Source organism: Microtus oregoni, unplaced genomic scaffold (genome assembly GCF_018167655.1).
Source record: "Microtus oregoni isolate MIOR12 unplaced genomic scaffold, Mior012 000007F_ref0000211, whole genome shotgun sequence".
Lineage (NCBI taxonomy): Eukaryota > Metazoa > Chordata > Mammalia > Rodentia > Cricetidae > Microtus > Microtus oregoni.
In genome coordinates this window covers 54,161,689-54,180,077 of record NW_024543066.1, presented here as the reverse complement: position 1 = coordinate 54,180,077, position 18,389 = coordinate 54,161,689, and the positions used below count along the sequence as shown (strand labels likewise).

The following is an 18,389-nucleotide window of genomic DNA, read 5'->3' as shown; positions in this document are numbered from 1 at the left end:
GTCGTGCGTGACCGCGCACGACGACCCTTTGCCGGCGCTCCCCCGTCACGTGGCCGGCGTGTCTCGTCACGTGGCCGGCGTTCCCAAGGGCTCGCCCCGTCGGAGTCTGCTTCCTGCCCGCACCCCGCGGCCCCGCCCGCGCGCCGGTGTCGCGGGCGCTCGGTGGACGGCGGATGGCGGCGTCCGCCCCGCATCCTCAAGCGAGCCATCGGGCCGCGTCGCCCGCCTCTGCGCCTGCGGCAGACCCGGCGTGCGGTCGGGGAGGCGTGCTCCACCGCGGTCCGCTAAGCTGGTTTGGCTCTCCCTGCGGTTCCTCTACGGTCGTGTGACCGTGTCTGGGTTATCTACGCTCCTGCCGGGCCTCGGTTTCTCCATCCGTACAATGGCTGTGTAGAAAACGACGATCTCTCTGGCCTGTTCCAAGGACTCGGTGCGAGGATACCAGAATGTCGAGTATGGCCCCTGGTCGGTTAAGTCTGATGGGAAGGATGGTGCGGCTTTCTCCACAGAGTCACAGGTTTGATCCAGCAGTCGGATAGAAGTCTCTCCAGCCGACCGGCATCCTCCTGCACTGTTCCGGAGCAGTTGGGAATTCATGGCAGCACCGCTACATTCCCACTAGGTGGCGCTGTCACAAAGGACAACGCCGTCTGAGGTTCCTGAACCCCAGAGCTGCAAAAGGCAGGTGCCAGCCTCTTCGAGCCTGATGCATTTGAGCCAGTTCAGCCTGTGACCTTTTGGCCCTTCTGCCGCTGCCACCTTTACCTCTGTTGAAGCTGACTGTACCTTGCTTGGTTCTGGGCTGTTCATTCCCTCAGTGATGTTAGCAGAAGGCGTCCCTTGGCCGAGTTCAACTTCGGATTTTTAAAGAAATTCCATGTTGTTATTTTATTTTTGAAGGGGGAGGACTGGTTTACTTGTGATGTGAGCATCACGATCATTTGGCTACATACCGTCTTCGTGCACGTGCTCACAAGCGGGAAGCATAAAATGATGGGTTAGGCCAAACCTAGCAGTTGTTTCCCAGCAGTCTAGGAGGGTCGAAAGTTCAAGGCCTACTTAATGAGCTTCTGTCTGGGCCACGTAAGTAATGAATAAGAAAAGGCTGGGGATATGGTAGGCTGCTTGCCTAGTATGTGGAAGCCCTGGATTTGATACCCTTATCACGACACAAAAACGAGTAATGGTAAGTCTAGTCTACTAAGGACTCCCTGAGCTGGGGATATTTCGCAAATATTTCTAATCCTTCCAACTACATTGCAAGGTAAGTGTTTTAATTCTTATTTTACAGATGGAGGTCAGGATCTCTAAGCTGGACTTGTAGGTCTGTGCCCATGACCTCTACCCTATTCGGTCTGCTTACTTGCTTGTTTTATTTATTTTTTGTTATTTGTCAGGGTTTTGCTATGTAGCCCAGGCTGGCTGGAATCTTCATCCTCCTGCCTCAGCTTCCCAGTGATGAGCTAGCTGATAGTCAGGCATACATCACCTTGCTCAGCCCCCACATGCTTTAGAACTTTTTACAGGTCACATGACTACAGCCCTGATCCAGGAAACTGGAACTTGAGATAAGGAAGTGGAATGTCTCTCAGCCTTCAAGTACTGGGATTACACAGGCACACACCAGGCCTGACTCGAGCCTTCTCTAAATACTTTGTGTGTATGCATATTTTGCATGCACATATGCACATGTACCACATATGTGCCTGGTGCCCACACAGCCCGAAGAGGGCATTGGATTCCCTGGAACTGAAGTTACAGATGATTGTGAGCTGCTGTATGGGTGCTTGGAACTGAAACCCAGTTCTCTGCAAGAACAAGGAAGTGTTCTTATTTACTGAGCCATTGTCTTACCCCATATGAAAGTTTTAAATGTATACATTTATTTATTGTCCTGAAGATTGAACCCAGAGTCGCACCTATGTTAGACTTTGCCATTGAACTACATCCCATAAGGGCTTAATTTGGAAGAAAACACAATGAGACAACCCCACAATATTACAAACTGGTAAGCCACACCCCACCTCCTGAGGAACCCACAAGTCATGGTCTCTGGAGCGTGACGTCTTCTATTGCTGCTTTGTTCAGTATCGCAGGTCTCTCATAAACCTCATATGACGTCATACCTAAAATAATAGGGCATAGTGTGGCCTCCAGCAGAACTGGCAATGAGTGCATAGGTTTGTTTAGTGAATTCTGGGGCAGGAAAACAGTGGGTAAAAGGTTCCTGCCTTCATGGAACTCGTGGAAAAGAGAAACGATAAAGCCATAATCTACAAGTATGGGAAGTGGACAAATGCTTCCTGAGCACCACTTGTGAGGCACTGAAGAAGCAGCCCCAAGTGAAGCAGACCCAGTCCTTACATTCTCAGGTTTATGTTTGGCCTGGCAGATCAGATGCCACACAAGCCTAGTACAGTTTAATTCTGCTTACCCACAAAGGTAGAAGAGTAAAGACTGCACAAAACTGTCCCATGATCTTCACCCACTATGCCATGGCCTCTGCCTCACCCCCATAAATAAATAAAAACTTAGAGAACCAGACATTTACTGCATGGACAGACGTTAAAGCGCTGAATTGCAGTTGTAGTGAGTACCTCGTAGGAGGAGACTGTAGGTCTGGGAAGGTGTTCTCAAGAGTGCCTAGAGTGGACAGAGCAAGAGCCGACAAGTCCCAAGCAGGAGAGATGGCATTATGGGAATTGTAATTAGATAAATTTATTAAGACTGCTAGCAGGGTGACAGCCTCAAAAGCCAAATTGAAGGCATGCTACACAGAATGGGCTAAGGGAAGGATTTTTAAAGGTGACAACCACAACAACCTTGTTTCCGTGGAATGCACAGTTGTGTAAACCACTTCACTCCCCTCAGCTGTGTGAGGAGCTCTCTTCTCCCCATTCACAGCCATAACCGAGGTACCTCACTCCCCTGTATACAGTGATAAGCGGGTTTACAGAAGCCAGAGCAAGCTGTTAATCAGTTCATGGCAGTTACATCCTTCTGGGGAGGGTGCAGGTTCCTAGGAACTCATCTTTCAGAAATTTAGGGCAGAGGCTAATGGCTATGAAGGAGATACCTGGTACAGAATGGAATTTCCGTAGCCATCACATCTTGAAGGATGTGGCAAGTTGAAGAATAATAGGTCTTGAATAGAGGAGAATGATGGAGGTCAGGCAGACAAAGGCTGAATCTTGCAGCTGTTTAAGGATTTGAGCTTCTTTTGTAAGCTCTGGGAGGCTCAAAAGGTCAACAGAGCGTTAAGAAGCTATGGAAGCAAATGTCAGTACCAGCACTAACAGCTGAGCTTTGCGGGAAACTAAGATTTAGTTCTGAAGGGGAAGGAGTTTGGGAAGGAAGACCTAAAAGTTCCTAGACAAAGGGGATCAAGCACTCGGGATGCTGAGACAGGAGATCATGAATTTGATGCCATCCAGGGCTACACAGACACTGTCTTTAAAAAAAAGGAATTGGAGGGATATCTGAGTAGTAGAGGACTTGCTAAGCTTTTCCAACCCCTAGGGCATACCACTGATAAATAATAGAATCAAAGAATACTTACCCTTATGGAGAGAGGCTTGTGAAACAGTGAATGAAGAAGGGTAACTACAAACGTATAACAAGCACAATTTGCTCCTCTTTGCAAAATAACCAAAATGTATGCCTTATGTTTATATCTTTATACCCAAAATATGACATGAATGTCCACAGCAGTGTTATTTTAATGGTCCTAAATAGGAAACAAATGTCCATCAGCTGGGTGGTGGTGGTGGTGCACACCTTTAATCCCAGAACTTGGGAGGCAGAGGCGGACAGATCTCTGTGAGTTTGTGGCCAACCTGGCCTACAAGAGCTAGTTCCAGGACAGGCTCCAAAGCTACAGAGAAACCCTGTCTCGAAAAACCATAAAAAAAAAAAAAAAAAAAAAGTCCATCAGGGGTGGAATGGATAAATATAGTGTAGTCACACAATGGGATACTCTGCAGTTATGAAGGGTGAAGTACATCAACAATGTCCATAGTTCTCCCTAACATAAGATCAATAAAACAGATACAGATTATTATTCCATTTATATGAAGTCTAACAGGCAAAGTTGACTTCTGCTATTAGAAATCATAATGGTGGCTCTTTTTTTTCCTTTTAGTCATCTAAGAAAATTGTGGGTGGGTGTGGTCGTACATGCCTGGAATCCCAACACGAGATAGGTAGAGTCAGCAGGATTAGGAATCCAAGGCCAGCCTCAGCTCTGTTGTGAATTTGAGATCAGCCTGGGCTTCATGAAACTCTCAAAAATAAATTATGATAAAATACATATACCATAAAATTTTCCATTTGCATTCACACTATTGTGTAATCATTCCCAATAACTGGTTCCAGAATTTTGTTTTTTAATATTTAGTTTCATTTTATGTGTATGAGTGCCTGCATGTGGCCCCACAGGTGTCTGTGTATTCCAATGGGTGTGATGTCTTTGGAGGCCAGCATCCCCTGAAACCAGTATTACAAGTGGTTGTGAGCTGTCATGTGTGCTAGAGCTCAGACTGGAGACCTGGAAGAGCAACCCGTGCTCTTAACTACTTTTACATTGCTCCAGCCCCACTCCAGAACTTGAAGTAGTGTTGACTGGGGTCTCTGTCCTCAGAGAGGAGAGATAATGACTGGGAGAAGCACCTGACTATTTATTGATAATTATTCCTTTAAACAAAATTTCTCTCAAGATGATGTATCCAGATACACTGACTATACTTCTCTGTGTGAATGTTATACCTAAATAATTGTAGATACATAGTTTTGCTGAGTAGATGTCTCTCCCCTTAGTGGTAGGACTCTGAGTCGTCTTTGCTTTGCTAATTGTATTGTTTTAGTTCTTTATGAACACAAGTATTACTCTGGCAACAAATTTTTAAAATGTAAATCACTTTAAATAAAGGAAATACAATGTTTTCAAAAGAAAATATTCCTTGTAATCCGAGGCACTAGAACTCTGCTTACTCATGTTTGTGTCATGGTTGACATTTTTGTGTTTGCCCCAGCCCTATATGGTTCTGTATCTCTCCTGTCACCTCTCTTCCCAGGGGCATGTAGAAGGATGTGGGTACTGATGAGGAGGGAGGGTGGCCCACTCTCCTCCATCACTGGTGATTATCTCCGTAGATTCATCCTTGCCAAACTAGAAATAAACTTGAAGCCAAAACTAAAGTTTTGAGAAGATAATGTAAAGACCAAGGTATACAGCTACCTGAACTGGCAAGATCTAGAAGTCCGTCATCTAGAAGGAAATGAATGGTGCCCCTAGTCTGTGATAAAAAGAGTGAGTGGCCTTTAGTATGTCATCAAGAAAAGAGTAAGCACTCCAGGAAGTTTAGCAATAGGAGGCATTGCCAGCCTTCTTCACGCTTCACCGACTGGAGATGCTGTCTCAGGAGTGTGGAATAACTAAGCTACCCTGTTAGGCTCCCACACTCCTCTCTGTCCTTTCCAGAGCAGTCGTCACAATGGCTGCTAATCTGCTGCCACTGTGGTCTCTTTAATAACTGGAACTAAGTCTTTTTGATCACTGCCTCCACAGCTCCAAATAATTCTGGGCTCACAGGACATACTCAATCCATGTTGATCTAAATTGTTGGAGACATATCCTGCCCTTGAGTCTTTCCCCAAGTGCTGTGACTCCACACTCTGCTCCTCTCTAGGCTTCACTTGGTGTTCAGATCTCTTCTGAAGAAATTATTCCCCATGCAGACCCTGCATATGTTCTGCACCTGTGACGTAGATCTAAACCCACCTCCACACGCACTGTAGATGTTCTCCCTCCCCATCACCTTGCTGCTTCTACTGCACTTTCCTGACTTTGCCCTTCAAAGTCTTCCCCATACCCTTTTCTTCCCATGCTGGGGATTGAATTCAAAGCTATGCACACGCTAGGTGAGCACTCCTTCACCAAGCTGCATCACTAACTTCTGGACTCCCTAAATCCGAGCACTTGTTAAGTTGCTTCTGCCTGAATTTATAGCAGGAATTTCCCATACACAATAAAACATGTCTGTCATGCATTATCATTTTCTGGCTAAGCCCTCATCTTAAGCCAAGCCCTATGCAAGTTCCTACTCTATTGGAAAGGCAGTGCTGCTGTAGGATTCCATTATGGGAAAGCCTAACAAGGTACCTAACTCAATCCTAGTCACAGTTTCCCTGAGGAACTGAAATTCCTGTGAACACTCAAGTTTAAGTAGAAGGAGTTGGGGCAGCGGGTAAGAAAAGAGGTGAAGAGAACTCTATGTTTAAAAGGCCAAGGGCTGGGAGGGGTAAAATATCCAAGGACTTTGAAGACATTGCCACTAGCTGAGTGTGGAGCGGAGGACGGTGTGCCCTGGTGAGGCTGAGGAGCAGGCACTGATGGAATGAGAGAAGCCTTGGTGCCTGCTAAGTTTGCTTCAGACAGGAGTCTTTTTGGTTGAAAGTGACCACTGATCTGCTAAGAAAAAAAGGGCTCAGTAGCTAAAAGTTCAGGGCTTTCAAGATAAAAGATGTCATTGAGTTTTGACATTGCTCTCATCTTTGCTCTCCTTTGTGCTTGCTCCATTCTTTTCTCTGTGAAATGGTCCCCTGATCTCCCCAAACACAGAAGATGACTGCAGTGGAAGGGACCATTGATATTGGCCGCTTATCCATATGTCAGAACTTTCAAGGCTACCTTCTTTTCAGGAGGTCTAGACCTTTCTAGCTTAGATTTCCCCCGAAGGTTGGCAAGATCTTGGCCTTATAGGAACTTATGGAAGCAGAGAAAGGGACAGGTGAAGGGACTCTATTCCAAAACTCCAAAGCAATTTGCTTTTTTAAACTAGTCAGCCTCCTATTCCTTGCTTCTTTGTCCCAGGTCCTAACATGCATATTCTCTGTCTCATCCTTTGCTTTCCTGAAGAGCAGAACATAAAGAGGGTAAGAACATAAAGAAGGACAGTAACCTTAGAAACAGCCCCAACCCACCCCGCGTCCTACCACTCTCGCTCCCTCCCAGCCCTACTCAAACCTTGCCAAGTCCTGCCCCAAGTTCGGGGCTTTTGAACTTGTCCACTGAGCAGAGAGAGGGTCGCCTTCTCCTCACACGCACCCCTCCTAGGCAGGCCCAGCCAAAGAGCATCCCACTCAGGGACCACCTTTTTTTCCCTGGGATCCCGCGCTTCCGCCTCCGGGGCGGAGACTCCTCCCCTCGCAGTCCCAGTTGTGTTCCCTGGAAGAGCCGCCGGAACCGTCACCGGCGAGAAGCCGGGTCCTCCTTGCGTTCTAGGAACCGCTCAGTCCTGGAGGCCGAGAGCCCCACCCGGAATTCGGCGGCTGCGCGGCTTCAGCACCGCGGACAGCGCTCCGTCTGCAGCACCTAGTGTCTGCGGCAAAGCCGCGCTATGCTAGCGGCATGGCCCGGCGCTCCAGCTTTGTGGCGCCGCTGCTCAGCTTCGGCCTTCTCTGGCTGTATTCAGGTAAGAACTGGCGGCCAGGCTCCCCTGCTTCGGCTAGTGGCTCAGGACGCCGAGTTCTGCCACCTCTGGCTCAGGACGCCGAGTTCTGCCACCTCTGCCAGGACAAAGGCAAAACGAGGAATTCCAGTCTAGAGGTGGAGGAGCCTGCTGGGGGATGGGGAGTGACTCCAGGGTCGGCAGGGAGCATCTGGAAGACTGATCTGGGAGGAAGACTCAGGTACAGGCGCAGGCGAGAGGCCAGGGAGAGGTGGAAACCTGGCCATTGCAGGGAAGAAACAAGCACAAAGAGGAAGGAAGGAAGGAGAGGATTCTGAGATGACAAGAGACTTGATACCCTTTGACTTTTTTTATGACCCGGGTTAATGCCTTCCTCCTGGCTCCCCATCATTTCCCACTCCCCTCATTGGGGTCCTGATTTGGGTCACCCTACAGGGCACGAAGGGGAGAACTGTGACTTCCCACCTGGGACAGGAGACTTGGAAGAGTAGAAAATGCCAGACTAAGGACAAGGGAGGCGCTCTGTGGGTGATCAGAAGGTCACAGAAAGAGAGGCATGAGGAGAGGGGCCAGTACAAGGCAATGCACAATAGAACAAACTCTCCACAACCACATGACAACACGGGGTGGGTACCTGTGCCCACAGTTCAGGCAACCCTACTATTCTGCCCCAACCCATGGAGGCAGAGATCTCAAACCTCAGAGGCTTGTCCCTCTGAAACCTTTTGGGGAAAACAAGTCCCCATTAATCCTTGCAGTCTAGAGGTGAATGGTCTCGGAGAAGGACTTATCTATGAAAGTCAACCTGGAGCTTCTATGGTCCTGTGGCTTATTTGAACATTTTGCAGTATCCTTAAGCACAGGGCTGTGAAGAGGCTATAACTTCTAGGCTGAGGAAGTTGATCAGTCACCCCACTCCCTGGGTAAGAGGACCTTTGTGAACCCTTCTGCTTACTCGCTTCCTGCCCTGCCTTACCCAGAGGTTTTGGCTACCGACACAGAGGAGCGGCTAGTGGAGCACCTCCTGGATCCCTCCCGCTACAACAAGCTGATCCGTCCAGCCACGAACGGCTCGGAGCTGGTCACTGTTCAGCTCATGGTGTCCCTGGCCCAGCTTATCAGTGTGGTGAGTGTGGCTCTCCAACTCTCTGTCCAGCTACAGGTCAGCTCAGCCAGAAAGGGTTTGCTCCTGCATTTGCTCCTGGCGCTTCTAAGGTGGTGGTGGCTGCGGGACCCTAAGAGGGCGGTGGAAGGGCTGAGGTCTGGGGACCTTTTCAGCAGCTACCTTGTTTCCCTGCAGCATGAACGGGAGCAGATCATGACCACCAATGTCTGGCTAACCCAGGTCAGTGGTCTTTCCTACCCACATCCTTTCCTCCTTTCTTTCCATCTTCGGCAGTGAGGAGTCCTGAATAGTTGGGTTTGAATCCTTTGTCTGGGCTACTCACCAGCACTGTAACTGATTCAGAATCTGCTCTCACTGTGTAACTCTGACTGACCTAGAACTCAGTTTGTGGATCAGGGTGGTCTTGAACTCACAGAGATGTCTGCCTGTCTCTGCCTTGCTGGTGCTGGGATTACAGGTTTTCACAATCATCCCTGTTCAACTCTGATTTTAAACACATGAAACACGCCCAAGACTCATTTTCACATCTGTGAAATGTAAAGTCTAGTACCCTGGCTCAGCTGGCAAACGACATGGAGAAGCATCATCACATGACCTATGTCTGGGCAGAGAAGTCGCTGTGGAGAGAAGACTAACTTGAAGTTTTCCACAAGCCATATGAGTTCTCTTTTGTACCTTTCTTTGGATCTGGGTCCCCTTTCGGGCTAGAGGCTGGTAGTACCTTGCTCTCTCTCTTTTCCAGGAGTGGGAAGATTATCGCCTCACCTGGAAACCTGAGGACTTCGACAATATGAAGAAAGTCCGGCTCCCTTCCAAACACATCTGGCTCCCAGATGTGGTCCTATACAACAAGTAGGTGACCCTGGAATGATAGGAAGGTTAGGAAAGACCAGAGGTGTGCTTGGGAGGGACTGAGCTCATGGGGGGGGGGGGCTCCAAAGGAAGGCACTGTTGTGAGAAGCAGGGGCTTTCCCCAGCAGGTTGTAGACAGGCATTATCCACACAAACAGACCCAACTAGTGGAATGTAGTGTGGGCAGTCATGGCGACATGATCAGCCTCTCCCAGCTACTTAGGTTGCCGGTATTTGGAGCGGGGGTAGGGAAAGTGAAGACTGACAGTTCTCAGTGCCTAACTTGATTCAAGAGTGGGCACTTCTGGAAGCCTGTGTGGTGGTGACAAAGAACATAGGGTCCTCGTTTCACCTAGATTCTGTTCTGTTCCCTTCAATGAGTCTTCTTACCTTGACGGCACACAACTCCCTTAACTGACGGGACTGCGCCCATACCTCTTCATTGCTGGGGTTTCTTGCTCAGACCTCTCTGGCTTCCCCACCTCTTTACCCTCATATTCAGCTTACACATTCGGGACAAGTAGCAGATGCATCCCACCCCCATCATCCTCTTCTACCGCTGAGGCTATGCATGCCTCCTGAACAGAACACCTGTTCTTACCACCAGCCTGTGCAGCTCCCATCTCAAGCCCCATTCCTGCATCCTATCTGTATTAGAGGGTCACTGCTAGCCTAGGTCCTCCTTGCTGGGTTGATGAGTGGGATGGAGACCCTCAAGCCAGGGCTGACTGCCCCATTCCTTGGCAGTGCTGACGGCATGTACGAGGTGTCCTTCTACTCCAATGCGGTGGTCTCCTATGATGGCAGCATCTTTTGGCTACCACCAGCCATCTACAAAAGTGCGTGCAAGATTGAGGTGAAGCACTTCCCATTTGACCAGCAGAATTGCACGATGAAGTTCCGCTCATGGACCTACGACCGCACAGAGATCGACCTGGTCCTCAAAAGTGACGTGGCCAGCCTGGATGACTTCACACCCAGTGGGGAGTGGGACATCATTGCGCTGCCAGGCCGGCGCAATGAGAACCCAGACGACTCCACCTATGTGGACATCACCTATGACTTCATCATTCGTCGCAAGCCGCTCTTCTACACAATCAACCTCATCATCCCCTGCGTGCTCATCACCTCACTGGCCATCCTGGTCTTCTACTTGCCCTCGGACTGTGGTGAGAAGATGACACTTTGCATCTCTGTGCTGCTGGCGCTCACGGTATTCCTGCTGCTCATCTCCAAGATTGTGCCTCCCACCTCCCTCGATGTTCCGCTGGTGGGAAAGTACCTCATGTTCACCATGGTGCTTGTCACCTTCTCCATCGTCACTAGTGTGTGTGTGCTCAATGTACACCACCGCTCGCCCACCACGCACACCATGGCTCCCTGGGTCAAGGTGATCTTCCTGGAGAAATTGCCCACCTTGCTCTTCCTGCAGCAGCCACGCCACCGCTGTGCCCGTCAGCGCCTGCGCCTGAGGAGGCGCCAGCGGGAACGCGAAGGTGCAGGCGCGGTCTTCTTCCGTGAGGGCCCTGCCGCTGACCCATGCACCTGCTTTGTCAACCCCACGTCAGTGAAGGGCTTGGCTGGGGCTTTTGGGGCTGAGCCCACGCCTGCAGCTGGCCCGGGGCACTCGGCGGGGCCTTGCAGCTGCGGCCTCCGAGAGGCAGTGGATGGTGTACGCTTCATTGCAGACCACATGCGAAGTGAGGATGACGACCAGAGCGTGAGTATGAAGTGTAAGATAGGTGTGCTAGGAGCAAGGGCCCCTATGTTCGAGAAGTAGGTGTTGCTTAGAGTCCCAAAACCAAGGTACAGGGGAGAGGCAACATGAGCGAGGCGGACTCTGCAGGATAGGCTAGCAGACTCACTTGCCTGCACTGGAGTCTGCACCACACAGATGATGACCTTGTGGTTCCCCGAGGAATAGTACTCAGGGTGAGATGCATCGGCTGGGACGTCATCAGTGTGGTGAGGGAGGTATCCAGGAATCTTAGGGCAGGGGGAAGTTCTTTTGGGCTTAAGGGTGTCACTGAGTTTTTCCCTGTAGGACACATGAGCACATAAAGTTGTTAGTGTGTTACTCTTAGTGCAAATGGAGATGCGTCCTTGTGGGCCACAGAGTAGGCAGATGAAGACAGTGATGATGACAGACAGGGAAAGGAAAGTTTAGAGGGTCCATGGGGTTGATTCCGGTGGACAGAGCAGAATTTCAAATCAATATCCCATCTCTACTGTCCTGGGCCTTGAAAAGAGGCTAATGAAGTACTTATAGAGATGGGGTGGATAGAGGCACGGGCTCCCTAGACCCATTTTGCACATCCAGTTTCTGGCTCCCCCTCACCCCAATCTTCCTAGAAGGGGATTCCTTGAGACTAATCCAGGAGTTGGGGGAAGGTGCAATGGGTTGACTTCCTACCCCCCATTTTGGGTACCATCTGGCCTTCTCTGAGATCAGTGTTTAGGTACCTGACTAGTTTTAAACCAAGGCTCAGTTGTTGCTATAGTGACCATCAAGGTTTCCTCTAGGATTCTGCCATTCCTGGTGAAGGAGAAAGAACAGGCACTGTGGTTTTTGTTAGGAATCGAGTTCAGACATCTTTTCCTCTGCACGGCAGGAAAGCATGAGACAGGGAGCATTTCATAGCTTAGAGGAAGGTAGAGGGGCTGAGACCACGATGAGGCCGCTGAGGCCAACAGGGAGACACTAGGGTGCAGGCTCAGCTGCTGCTGGATCACAGGCTCCACCCCTGTCGCAGTCCATCATGTAGCCTCCATTCTAAGCCAGGTGCTGAGCGGGCAGTGACCTACTTGGATGCCTCAGAGGGATCTAAAACTCAGCACATCCAAAACCGAGTGCTTGGTCTATACCCCAACCACCCCTAGTCTCTCTCTCTCTCTCTCTCTCTCTCTCTCTCTTTCTCTCTCTCATTTGTTTGTTTTTCGAGACAGGGTTTCTCTGTAGCTTTTAGAGCCTGTCCTGGAACTAGCTCTGTACACCAGGCTGGCCTCGAACTCACAGAGATCCTCCTGCTTCTGGGAATAAAGGCGTGCGCCACCACTGCCCACCTCCAGAATGATTCCCCACTTTAGTGCTCTGCCACCCTAAGGCGAACACCCTGGTCAACTCCAGCTCTGTGTGGACCAGAATTGCCTCCCTGATTCAGCTTCCGGTGCTGCAGTTAAATAACCCCTGTCCTAGGCTCTTGACACTACCCCTTTGCCTGGCCCTTTGGCTGACCTATCACTCAGTTGTCTCAAGCAAGCCAAACTCTTTCTTGCCCTCCAGCCTTTGCTTCTGCGTTCCTCCACCCTGAACAACCTTTGTATTAGTTACTGTTTCTCACGGCTGTGATGGAATTTCTGACAAAAGCGGCTTCAGGAAAGCAAGGATTGTTTGGGCTTATAGTTTGAGGTTATAGCCCGAGGTCCTACTGAGCCTACAGTCAAGAAGCAGGGGGAGGTGAACACTGATCCGCAACTAACCTTTTCCTTTTTTCTTTTTTCTGTCTGGACCCTAACCCATGGAATAGTGCTGTCTGCCTCAATTAACCCAATCTAGAAAACTTTCCATAGACTTGCCCAGGTTTGTTTCCATGGTGATTCAAAATCTCATCAAGCTGACAATATTAAACCACTTTTTTTCTAAAGACAAAAACCTATTAGTGTCACTAATTTTTGCTTTGTTATTTAAGAGTAAACCTGTATATGACCTATTACCCCAAACACTCCAGTGTGTCTCTCCTTAAGAACAGGGATACTCTCTGCATGACTCAGCTTCAGGGCTGGGGATGTGGCTCAGTGGTAGAGGTCACAGTTCACATGTGAATTCCAACTGTAGCCAACAACCGACCAAAATAACAGTGAAGTGCCAGGCTCAAAGATCAACTTCTGGAAAAAGCATCAATACTTTCATTACTGTGAAGTCCACATTCAGGCTTTTCCAGTTGTCCTAGCAATGCCCTTATTAGGACCATCACCCCCAGACCTAGGACCCCGAGTTGCGTTTAGTTGCCAAGCCCCATTAGTGTCCTCCCCCAGATTTGCCTTTCACTGGGACCAACAAGGTGAGCAGGGCTCTGCTGGCTTTGCCTGCCCACGTCTCCAGTGTGACCTTGCGCCCGCCTGATCTTGCTCCTGGAAGAGGTGTTTCCAGGTCACACCCTGCTCCCTTCTTCCTTCTGTTTCTCCATCCTAGTCTTCCATTCCCTCTCAGTGAAGAATCTTTGGTTTATTGTCTCCGTCTCCCTGAGAGACTGAAAACCACAGGGTTGTGTCCCAGTGCCTCTCAGGATGCTATTGTGCCAGCTACATGGAGGTGCACAGCTGTCTTCCCCCCATCCTGTGAGCTACTGGGCCCTAGAAGAACATGTCTGCAGGAGAGACTGGCTTTTCTGTGACCGTGTAGTTGGTTCCCAACCCCCATGGGCTATTATTAGCTTTCTGACTGATTTTTTTCCTACCTGGGCTCCATTCTCACCTTCTGGACATCAGTATAGGATGGGGTGCCCCAACTATTATGAAAATAGAGCTTCAGGGCCCGTAGTTCCCAGTTACTGACTTCTGTCCTAGATGCTATCAGGGTCCCTTTAATGTAGGAGTTTGCAGTTTGGTGGAGGGCTAGCCATACAGATGCAGTATGGCAAAGTCTAAACATTACGTCGGCAATATATAACCCTGTGCCAAGGGAACAAAAGGATCAGGGAAGCCTTCATAAAGATTATATTTGATTAGGGCTTTGAAATATGTGTAGGCTTTGAAATATTTGGCAGGGTTTTGTTGTTGTTGTTCTTGGTTTGTTTAAGGAAGTGAGAGAACCAGGAAGACATGTTGGAGTTCTCACTAACCCTGAGTTTTAGAGTGTGGGAGGCAAAGGAGGCTCCTATGCATGATGGGTGGGTTTGGATGGGCCCTGGGGGCTGTGGAGGCACTAGAAGCTTTAGAGCAGGCAAGATCGGGGCTTGCTGACGAAGAGGGGTGGGGTGTGTACATGAGTGGAAGGGACTTTTCTACCCCATCCCACACATCATGAGACTAGTATCTGAGCCACTTATATCTCCTCCATCCAGGTGAGGGAGGACTGGAAATATGTTGCCATGGTGATCGACCGCCTGTTCCTCTGGATCTTTGTCTTTGTCTGTGTCTTTGGCACCATCGGCATGTTCCTGCAGCCTCTCTTCCAGAACTATACTGCCACTACCTTCCTCCACCCTGACCACTCAGCTCCCAGCTCCAAGTGAGGCCTCACTCGTCTGCAGCTCTTCCTCGTGACCCCTGGGGTTCAATAGTACTGGGTGGAAGATGGCTCCATCCCCACTCCTCTGAAGACCTGTTTCACATACCCACTCACGTAGCCCTGCAGCCTGGAGGCTGTGCCAACTGCTCTCCTTCCCCTCCTGAGCTAATCCAGGCAGTAGTGATAATAGTGGGAGCCAAGGCTGGTAAGTAGAAGTCAGAGGAGGAGGGGCCAAGAAAGGGACAGAGTTATTTATGGCCTCCAAGTCATGGGAGAAGAGGAGGTGAGAAGAGGGGTTCAGATCCTCCAGCCAGGCTGACAGTGGAGACTGCTGAGATAGATGTGGGGGAGTGCGGCCAAGAGTTGGCACCCGGCCACTTATGTGGACAGCAGCTGGTCTGGAAGGATCGCAGTTTCAGGGGGTCCTTCTGAGAGCTTCCCGGGGAGCTTCAGCTTAGGCTCTCCAGAGCCCAGCTCCAAGGCTACGGACTGCTGGACAGACACAAGAACACTGTGAAGTGAACGGCCCCTCGGAGCACTTCCCAGCCATCAGGGGTGCTCCTGGGCATCTCTGCTTGGTGGCAGGAGGGACCTCCTTTTACTAGAACAAGAAATTGCCTATAGAAGGCCTCCCTCTCCAAACTTCCAGCCCCAGAGAAAGCACCCTGGCATCAGAAGCAGCATCTGGAAAGATGGTGCACCTCTGGAGGGCAGAACCACTGCAGGCTCCAGGCTCAGAGACCCCACCAGCTGCTGCTGTGCCCACCTTGACTAAAGTAACTGGCTGTCAACTACCTCCTGTAACTGGCTGTTGTGCAAATTAGTCACAGGGCTGGCAAGGTCAGTGAGCAGTTTGTCCAACGCTTCTCCGTGTACTGTTGAACATATCAGGCAAACATGCCCATCTTAGAACTTGCTTTCAGCATCTGTACAGTGGGAACCGAGGTTGGCAGGGCTGTGATGGGTGGGAAGGACCCGTGCGGGTAAAGGATCCTGAGGAAATGCTGTCCCTCCCATTGGGTGTAATCTTTTGAAGAAGAGACTTCAACAAGGGAGGGGAGGTAAGAGGCCATCATGTGTCAGAGCAATGTGAGCCCTAAAAGATACTAGGAGGCTTTGGGGGAAACTCAGTCCCTGCCACTTTGTGGCTTTCTGTCTCTACCCTGGGAGACTCTTGCCTCCTCCATGAAGCTGTCTCTGAAGAGAATCAGGTAACTGGTTTGTTGAGCCTGCATGGGAATCTGGGACAGGGTGGCCTGGGAGTGGCAGTGAAGAAGGGAGTTGGGGATTCCCATCAGTGACCAAGCTCCAGCAAGCTGGCGACCGCCTTGGCCTGGAAACATGGCCCATAGACTCCCTGCCACTGTGGAGACCTGCCAGTCTGGAGCAGCTGGTGCCAAGGGCGAGGAAAGCCAAAACAAACAGAACACAGGACCCTCCAGAGTTTTCTTTTGTTGTTGTTGTTTTTGGGTTGGAGATTAAATGGAAAAGAAGGACTTCCTTGTAAGGAACAAGAACAATGAGGGACTGGGCACTGTTCCTATCCTCTGGGACTCTGCCTTTGACAGTCCTGAGGGAAGCAAGCTCCAGAGAGACCAGGAGCAGCAGCAGAACATGTCTTCAGAGAGCCTGGTACCTGCTCCCTGCCAGTCACCTTGGCCTCCTGGGGAGGAAAGCCAAGGCCTTTAGAGCTGCCTGAACTGTCCCCCAAGCAGAGTGACACGGTCCCTGTCTATTGTCACCCTCTGCTTCCAGGCAGAAATGGCTGTTGAGCCCCTCTTACGTTGGCCAGCTTCCCACTCACCAAACCTAACTGGACAGAACAATGGTCACTTTGTAGTAATTATCCCATCATGTCTAAGAAGTCAGTCAGTGTGCTGGTCATGTGCTTCCCAAAGGACTAAAACTTTGGAAACTGGTAGGTTCCTCACCCACCCGCATCCAGTACACTCATCTCTATGCCATCTTGGCAGCCCCTGTCTCCACTCTCAGAGTATGTGCAGTGGTCCACATCACTTTCCCTAAACCTACATCCCCACTCCTGCTGCCCACCCCTGTAGCTGGACTCATTCCTCTTAAAATTGTTTCTAAATATTGCCTTGTTACTTTGTTCTGTTTGGGGAGAAGGGCGCTAACCCTTACAGACAAGACTGACACAAGAGAAGGGGAGAACACTAGAGAACCCCCACTCGGGGCGAGGCACTGAAAAGCCAGAACAGACGGGAGTGGCAGCACGTCCTGCCAGCCAGTGTTATGTCCCATTTACCAGAAGCAAAAGAAATGGCCTGGAGGCTGAGCCGAGGGGCCCTCTGGGGAAGACCCTGTAAGGAAGCAGGGGGTAGGGTGGGCTTGGGCGTCCTCTCCAGCCCTGGCTGGCTGCCGTCCCCCCCCACCCCACCCCCGCAGCTCTGGCTCTTCACCTCTGCCCAAATCCTGGGATCAGAGTGAAACTGTGGCTGGCCTCTCTGCCTTCAGCTTAGTCTTCAGAAAACTGTTTCCTACCTTCAAGGCTGGGAGCCAGGGATCCTGTGTATGCCAAGCAGTACTGCACCCTGAGCTACATCCTCAGAGACTGGAATACTCCCATTTCCCTGGAGGCGGGCCCAGTGGCTGAGGACAGAGATATTTGAGACTCTAGGACAGCAGGAGCTGTCACCCCGAACTGCCTTTAAAACTGCTCAATTCCCGGAGTCCTGCATCGAAACAGGTGATAAACGATACCACATAAAGTCCTGATCTAAAGTGTTATGACCTCGGTTGGCCCATCGTCTTTCACTCAACGTCCTTGGGTATGGTATCACTGTTGAAGGGCCAAAGATGGGTCATGCAGGAATTCTGGAGAGAGTGACTGTGTAGAAAGAGAGGAGTTTCCTTGACATTTAAGAGGGAGACTTCGGATGCCATCCACAAAGTGAGAAGATGCACTCAAGGCCACCCCGGTTCCCAGCTCTAACTCCCTTCCAAATGGCACATACAGGCACAGGAAAGGCTGAGCGCTTGTAGGGGGAAGGAGGTGAGCCCCAGGAGCAGTGACTTGTGGTCTGCAGCCTTGACCCTCCATCCGGGGCTTTGAGAGCCTATATAAGCCCCCCCCAACCCGTGAAAAAGAGATGAGAGGAGGGCTCAGATGGGGAGGGGAGCTGTGAGCAGGGAAAAGGGGGGCAGGGTTGGAGCGCCCAGCCCATTGACTCACCACACTGATACCCAGTCAGGTTGTAGAAAAGTGGGAACCGCAAATCAGCTGTGGCCGGAGATTTTAGTGTCATAGGTCTGTCCCCAAACTCCCTCCGCCAAGCAACCAAGCCATGAAACTAAGAGTCCTGTTGCTTCAGTGGGTTTATTTCTGAGGAATGTATACTGCAGTCTGTTAAGGGACACATGAAGGACTGCATCCGTCACAGCACCAAGGCTAGGCCTGGGCCCTTCTCCATTCTGTCTTGGAGTCACTGCCAAAACCCCAAGGCCAACAAAAATCCCTTCAATTTGAGTACAGGAAATAGTTTCAGGCATTGACAATTCTTACATGTGATTATTCAAAGAATGCAAGACAGTCACAGCTCAGACAAGTCAACTATGGAAATCAGTAAGAAACAGCAAGGAGGGAAGGCTGTTCCTTAAAATGAAGGTCACACACAAAAGAGAAGAAAACGTGGTGGAAGCTCCGCCCCTCTGACCGGGGGCCCGGAGGCAGGGTGTGTGCCAGAGGTTCACT

The 18,389-nt window shown here is 50.3% G+C and overlaps 1 protein-coding gene across 2 annotated transcripts; it reads left to right on the top strand.

Moving 5' to 3' along the window:
* Window positions 1–103: 103 nt before the first annotated feature.
* Chrnb2 (cholinergic receptor nicotinic beta 2 subunit) lies at window positions 104–17,393 on the top strand. 2 transcript variants are annotated; one of them, XM_041656632.1, is made up of 6 exons: window positions 104–1,083; window positions 8,450–8,595; window positions 8,770–8,814; window positions 9,338–9,447; window positions 10,195–11,167; window positions 14,511–17,393. In XM_041656632.1, the coding sequence occupies exons 2-6, from the start codon at window positions 8,566–8,568 to the stop codon at window positions 14,679–14,681; spliced, it is 1,329 nt and encodes a 442-aa protein (XP_041512566.1). In that variant the 5' UTR covers window positions 104–1,083; window positions 8,450–8,565; the 3' UTR covers window positions 14,682–17,393. The 2 variants fall into 2 exon arrangements, with proteins under 2 accessions (XP_041512566.1, XP_041512565.1); XM_041656631.1 differs by lacking the exon at window positions 104–1,083 and adding an exon at window positions 7,202–7,472.
* Window positions 17,394–18,389: the final 996 nt, after the last annotated feature.

Excerpts from the sequence above, each read along its gene's own strand:
- Chrnb2 (XM_041656631.1), top strand. The coding sequence starts at position 7,409 with ATGGCCCGGCGCTCCAGCTTTGTGGCGCCGCTGCTCAGCTTCGGCCTT. Across the intron at positions 8,815-9,337 it reads CCAATGTCTGGCTAACCCAG|GAGTGGGAAGATTATCGCCT; the intron begins GTCAGTGGTCTT and ends TCTCTTTTCCAG. Across the intron at positions 9,448-10,194 it reads GATGTGGTCCTATACAACAA|TGCTGACGGCATGTACGAGG; the intron begins GTAGGTGACCCT and ends ATTCCTTGGCAG.